Source organism: Bison bison, unplaced genomic scaffold (genome assembly GCF_000754665.1).
Source record: "Bison bison bison isolate TAMUID 2011002044 unplaced genomic scaffold, Bison_UMD1.0 scf7180017863885, whole genome shotgun sequence".
Lineage (NCBI taxonomy): Eukaryota > Metazoa > Chordata > Mammalia > Artiodactyla > Bovidae > Bison > Bison bison.
This window is the reverse complement of record NW_011494457.1, coordinates 174,328-181,283: the sequence shown is the minus strand read 5'-3', so window position 1 is coordinate 181,283 and position 6,956 is coordinate 174,328. Positions and strand designations below refer to the sequence as shown.

The 6,956-nt window shown below is 55.9% G+C and overlaps 1 protein-coding gene across 1 annotated transcript in view; it reads right to left on the bottom strand.

The window, feature by feature from the left end:
* CACNA1I (calcium channel, voltage-dependent, T type, alpha 1I subunit) overlaps window positions 1–6,956 on the bottom strand; it is a 112,689-nt gene that overhangs the window by 7,469 nt on the left and 98,264 nt on the right. The window contains exons 31-34 of the mRNA XM_010833752.1: window positions 6,228–6,381; window positions 4,857–4,966; window positions 4,113–4,246; window positions 3,285–3,355 (exon numbers count right to left, since the gene is read on the bottom strand). Coding sequence (XP_010832054.1) covers window positions 3,285–3,355; window positions 4,113–4,246; window positions 4,857–4,966; window positions 6,228–6,381 — 469 coding nt within the window. The remainder of the gene's footprint in view (window positions 1–3,284; window positions 3,356–4,112; window positions 4,247–4,856; window positions 4,967–6,227; window positions 6,382–6,956) is intronic.

The following is a 6,956-nucleotide window of genomic DNA, read 5'->3' as shown; positions in this document are numbered from 1 at the left end:
GGCTCCAGGCAAAGGGCCAGCCTGAAGGTCAGGGCAGGCTCTGTGTCCGTGTCGGCCACCCCTGCCCCACCTCCTGGAGGGCCGGCTGGGTCCAACACAGGGCACAAGACACGTGTGAAGCCCTTACTGGTGGCCCCTGTGGCTCAGTGGTAAAGAATCCGCCTGCAGTGCAGGAGCCACAGGAGATGTGGGTTCAGTTTCTGAGTCAGGAAGTTCCCCTGGTTAGGAAAAGGCAGCCCACTCCAGTACTCTTGCCTGGAGAATCCCACGGATAAAGGAGCCTGGTGAGTTATAGTCCATGAGGTTGCAAAGAGTCAGACAGGACCGAAGTGACTGAGCATGACGCCCTTCCTATGAGCAGTCCGATTTCAAGCATTCCTTAGTCATGGCTGCACACAATGATCTATGGACTCTCTTTTACCCCCATTCTTCAAGTGATTAAACAGATGTCCTGAGAGGTGAAGTCCTTGCCCAGGACCACGTCGCTAGTAGTGGTAGGACTGGGGTCAAGCCTAGCAGGCTGGCCCCAGGGTCTCTGCACACAGCTTCTACACCTGTGTGTGGTCAGTACCATCCCACAGATGAATGTAGAGAGGGAGAAAAGGAAGTTACATCAATAATGCTACCTCCTTCATGAAGCCTGCCTGAATTCCTTCAGACAGACAGGGATTCAGCCTTACAGCGTGAGTGTAACTGGTGTATCCCTGTCACTGTCTCTGCGAGTCTGGGAAGTCCTGGAGAGCAGGGGCATGGCTGGAGTAATTCAGATCTGCTTCCTTGGGTCAGCACGAGCCCTGGCCCCAGAAAGGCGTAAATATAGGAATCATGCAAGACTGGGCCCCCCAGAAGCCTCCTGCAGACCCAGCCACCCTCCTGCAGACCCAGCCACCCCCCTCCCACAGCTCCGGTGGGAGAAAAATATTGCAGATTTCAAACCTATTTCAAGTCTATCTGTAGGCCAGAGACCACCTTTAACTCATGTTATGGGTAAGATAAGGCTCCAACATGTTCTTGCCCTAGAAAGGAAGTGTCTCTGAGAACCCTCAGAAGACCTGCATGAATGGAATCTGAGGATGTTCGTGTTAATTGCTGAAAAGTAAACCGTGTTAATCACGGGCTCCTAATGTTTCTCTACTCCAGACAAGGGTTTCTTTCTGAGCTGTGCCACAATCACACCAACAGAGTCTAATTAAATGATGCTGGTTTATTAAAGAGACAAGCTCTCACTGAGCACCTCTGAGGCCAGGTGTGAGGCCCCAGCTGCTGGGGTCCAGCCCTGTGGACCCCTCCCAGACTGATCACCCAACTCCAGACTCCAGCCACACAGAGAACAGACCCTATTTGCATATTCTGTTTTGTCTGCCAGGAAGACCTTCTCTCTGCCTTTGCCTAGAAAATGCCTACTCCCCACCCCTCAATACCCGGATCATGGGTCACCTCCTCTGAGAAGCCTTCCCTCAGGCCTCCTCTCTGGGTGCCTGAGACAAAGGCTGGAAGGAAAGGGCTGAGGTTTCGTTTTCCTGTCACTTTACAAAGAACCAAGGAAATGTCCAGGATCAGCTAATAGATTTTGAGGGGTAAGCCCTCACCCCAATACCACATGGTTCTAGGCACACACATCTCTTAAAGTAGTTGTAATTACTATCCCATGTCTCCTACCTGAAGCTGGGACTTCCTAGGCATCTCCATGTGCCCCATACCAACATAGGGTTAGGATGCCCAGGGGTCAGAACAAGGGGAAAGGGAGAAGGGAAAGGGCCAGGAGGCCAGGCAGGCGGGGGGCACACACTTGCCACCCCCATTCCTGTCCTTAGCAGACTCTTCCACGGTGGTGCTTATGATCCAGTGCTTTACAAGCTTTAACTATTTTAAACCTCACAACAACCCTTTGAGATAGGAACTACTGCTACCACCACCCCTCGCCCCGATTTCACAGGCAAGAAAAATAAAGGCACCTCGTCCCCAGGCTCTCACAGGGCACTAGGCTTTGACCATAGGTTCCCTGGTGGCTCAGATGGTAAAGACTCTGCCTGCAACACAGAAGACCTGAATTTGATCCCTCGGTCGGGAAGATCCCCTGGAGAAGGGAATGACTACCCACTCCAGTATTCTTGCCTGGAGAATTCCATGGACACAGGAGCCTGGTGGGTTACAATCCATGGGGTTGCAAAGAGTCGGACACGACTGAGTGACTAACATTTTGACTTTCAGGGAGGCTTGAGTCTGGTCTCCAACCCATTTACTATCTGCCCAGAACTCACCCCCATCTCCCATGTGACAAATCCCTCCAAAGGAATTTCATGTTAGGAAAGACCACAGCTCTCTGAATGAAAGCCCTTGCTTTCCATCCAGACCGGCTGTCTGCTGTGTCGCTTGCCCTTTGCAACGAGGCTGCCAGGAAGCTCACACCAAACTTGAGAATGGAACTCAACGTCCTCAGCCCAAGTGCCTGAGAGAATTTGCTTTCACTTTCCCTGGGCTGTTTATCTTTCATCCTCATCTTCAACACGCTGTATCTGTGCCTTTTACCTTAAGACAGCTGAAGTTCCTTAAGACTAGATGAGTCATAGTGAATAAATGAATGTATATGAGGCTCACCTCAGAGCGAGGCGAGGCTGCACTGAGGGGAGGGAGAAAAGGAGCCATCGGTAGCTGGGACAGCAGGGGAGGAGGAGCCTGGGACTGCAGAGCTCCCAGGAGGACCGAAGATGCACCCCTGTGGCTCTGACCCCATCTCCCTTCCCCTCACCAATGTGGGGGGCGCTTTCCTAACTTCCCAGGGTCCCCACCCCCAGGTCAGTGTCTCACGCTATCCCCTCCTAGAATGTCATACCTGTCACCTCTCTATCCACATCACCACCTCTTACCAAGCCACCGACAAGGTCAAGCCGCCCTATAAGGTCATGCTCGAAGTGCCTTATGCCTTCTCTGATTCCCCATGTGCGGGCCTCTCCCCACACTGCCCTGAGGCCTCTGTCGTTCCCCTAGACTCCTGAGGGCAGAACCTGGGTCCTCAGCGTCCAGCCCGAGGGCGGGGTACAGAGCAGGCAGGTGGGGCAGGAGTGGGGAGAGGGACCAAGGGCTCAGCCAAGAAAGGAAGGAAGAAGTAGATGGGAACCCGCCCATCTCTCACGCCCTGAGCTCACAATTGCTTCTCTGGAGGCAGGACTCTGCCTCAGCTCCGGTTTGGGCAGATCTGGAGAGAAGGGAAGTCACAGCCCATGCCCCCCAGGGGCCCAGCGTGACACTGATGACGGCCAGGTTGGGCGAGGGGCGGCTCTTACCTGGGGCAGAGCTTGCACCACGGTGTCCAGCAGGGCCCGCATTCCCGTGGCCATCTTCAGGAGCTTCAGCACTGTGGGCAACACCCAACCCGGCCCACTCAGCCCAGACCAGCAGGGACAGGCCTGTGTGTGTGTGTGCATGTGAATGCGGTAGAGCGAGAAAGTGGAGGAGCGTGAACGAGACGCCACACTACAATCCCCTGGGTGCAGATGAATGGGGGTGGTGCACAAAAACACGTCCCCCCTGGGGTGGGTGTCTGTGTAAAAAAGCCCAAGAGAAGGAGGACAGGCACAAGGGAGCAGACGGATATCAAGTGTGTGCGTGGGCACGTAATTCACCATGATGAGGCCACAGTGAGCAGCGCGTGAGGGCCCCTGGGTCTCTCCCTTCCTCTCTGGCTGGAGAGGCCCCAGGGTGACTGCTGAGTTTCTCCACGGGATCCCTCACCACCTCGGAATCTGGGGGCAACGGGCGGGGCAGGTAGAAGGGTGAGGCCAGAGGCAGGAGGTTTTTTGAAACAAGGATGAGGACAGCCTTGGGGCAAAAGGGAGACTTCTGGGAGAACAAAGAGGGTTTCAAGGACAAGGTGTCCCAGCCAGAGCTGGAGAAAGGCTGGTGAGGACCCAGTGTCTTCTTGGCTGCCCTGGGGTCCTTTCAACCCCACCTGAGACTGGACCACACTGGGCAGGGTGTTATATGGAGGGGGCATGCCAGGGCGCAGTACAGAGCTGTCAGGACGAGGGCAAGTGTGGGCACACAGCATGGGGGCGTCAAGTGTGTGTCAAGGACGGGCTCCTATTCCCCATCCTGCCCCGCCCAACCCTCACCCCGGGCGATGCGCAGGACCCGCATGATTCGGATGATGGTGGGGTTGATGGGCAGCGCCGCGTTGATCTCAATCTCCTCCAGCGTGATGCCCATGACCGACAGCAGCACGATGGCCAGGTCCAGTTGGTTCCACCTGTGCGGCCGAGCAGAGGAGGGCAGGAGTGAGATGCAGGGCGAGAAGCACTTGAGTTTAGACACACTCCAGCTGGGAGGAGTTTCCCAGCCCTCCACCCTCCTGCCATGGCCCTCGGGGATCCCTAATAGCCCCTCCAGATCCCAGTGGTTCCAGCTCCCTCGCTGCCCCCCAACCCCAACCCCACCACAGCCTCTATCCCTCAAGCAAGAGGCTGACCAGGCTAAAGGAACATCTGAGGAGGAATGGGTTCTGACTCCTAGGTCTGAATCTTGAGCCAGCTGCTCCCTCTGTGTGGCCTTGGGCTAGTCCATCAACCTCTCTGAGCTCCACTTGTTCCCTCTGAAAAGAAGGACTCGCATGAGGTATGCCCTGCTCTACCTGTGGGGTATGGAGGACCATGAGAGGGGTTTGGCAGAATGCCCGGCACCCATCAGGGCTGAAGGCAGCACCTGGGGTCAATGACCATCAGTCCTCGGACTCACTGGTTCCCCTCCTCCAGCTGCTCCAAGCTTCCCCTGGGGTCAGGATAGCTTCCCTGGGGGTCAGGACTGCTTCTCTCTCCTGCAGTGCACTCTCCGCTGCCTCAGCCCAGCCCAGTTTTGCTCACCGGTCCTTGAAGAAGCGTCTCAGACCAAATGCCACCAGCTTCAGCACAGCCTCCAGCACAAAGACAGTGGTGAACATGTAGTTGCAGTACTTGAGGGCTGTCTCCAGAGACTGCAGGAGCAACAAAAAGAAGCATGACCAGGCCCCATGACCTGTCCGCCACCTTTACTCCAGTCAGAAGAATCTCTGCCTTGTAAGGGGAGAATTTACTCCATTCACACTTAATGCAGTGATTTACATATCTGCTTTTACTCTTCCCACCTTACTTAATGTGCACTATTTATTTTAGATTGCGGTTTCCTTTTCCTTATTTCTGCTGGTCTGGTCCAATCGCCACTCAGTGGAGGCAGTATGGGGTAATGGTTAAGGTAGTGGTTAAGAACCAGGCCGCGTATTAATCGATGTGAATTCAGACTCAGCACTTATTCCTTGTTTGAAGCCTTGGCAAGTCACTTGACCTCTCCAGGACTTAGTTTTCCAGTCTATGAATTGGATGATAATAGCACCCACCTCAGAATTAAACGAGGTAATAGTCCAAGACCAGACAGAATAAATACTTGGTTAATATGAACTTATTCTTATTCCATTTCTTCATGTTAATTTAGAAGTTCTACCATTACGGCCGCATCCCATCAACGGCTGCCTGCACTCATTGTATTTCACTCCTACCGTTTAAAATAACGTACCAATTCCTCATCTGGAGGCTCTGCTCTCCCCTCTTCCCCCACTCCAGTAAGTCTTCCCAGAGACTCGCCCCTACATAACACACCCCTCGTGTCCCTCATGAACACTGCCTGCAACCAGCTGGGGACTGGTCACCTCTCCTACCCCAGTGTTTGCCCTCAGAGGCCCTGCCCCTCTGCCAGGCTCCATATGCCCAGGAGCAGTGGAGCCAGGTGGCAAACCACAGTTCCAGTCCCACCTCCACTCACTGGCTGAATGACTAGGGCAGCGTGTTTTATGTCTCTGAGCCTCGGTTTCTTTATCTACAAAATCTGGAGAAAGCCCACCACACACACACATTAAGGTTGCTGCGAGGATTGGAGAGTTAGTATCTGTAGTGTGTCCCGCAAAGAGTCTCAGTGAACACACCACGGCCACCGTCACCCACGTTCAAGGCTGGGCCTGAATGTCACCCCCACCCCACTCCTACCCCGTTCCACCCCATCCCACCCCACTCACCAGGATCTTGCCCTGGAAAGGGGTGACTTCTCCCTCTCACTCATCCATCCTACCAGGCCCTGAGCTTCTTAAGCATAGGACCCCGTGCAGGACCTGCTCAGACCCTGGCCCACCCATCCCTGGGGTGCGGGCCCACTGAGGACCCAACCCTACCACACGACCTCGGGCCAGGGGCCAGGCCGGGGCTCACCGTGGGCTGGTTGTAGTGCTCCAGGGACATGGTGACCACGTTGAGGCAGATGATGAAGGTGATGAAGATGTCCAGGTAGTGGCTGGTGCACATGGAGTGGATGAGCAGCCTCGTGGGACAGTAGGTAGCGTAGTAGGGCAGCCGCTGGGCCTCTGCAGGGGTGCGGGGTGGGTGGTGCAGACCGCAGAGGGTTGGGGCAGAGGTGGGGGCAGAGCACACAGAGGGAGAGGCAGACAGGAGGGGGGAGGCCAGGGGTCCACCCCAGGCCCTGGGAGTCAGCTAGGTCCACCCCACCCAACCAGGGCACCTCGAGGGAAAGGGGTTAGCACATGAGGCAGGATGGCAGAGAGGGACTGTCCTCTTTGTCCTGATTGTCCTCATTCACCCCAAATGTGCCCATTCAGGGGCTCTGGTTCTGCTGGGGGCAGGGTAGGGGTCCCACGGCTCAGGGCTGGGCATCTGGGCTCTGTCTCTGCCCTCTGCCTGGACTGAGCTGCTGGGCCTCATTTGGACAGGCAGTGGGGTCACCATTAGACTCTGGATGGACACTGATGACAGAGGTCAGGTCAGGCAGATGCTGGGGAAGGGCAAGGCCAGGGGCACAGAGACCTCCGTTCCCTCTGGGTCCAGAGGCCCAGTGGCTGGGGTCAGGCCCGGGGCTCCGCAGAGCAGCGGGCAGAGGAGCCCTGGGGCCAGGGAGCCATCACCCTCCCCCGCCGGTCCCCCCCC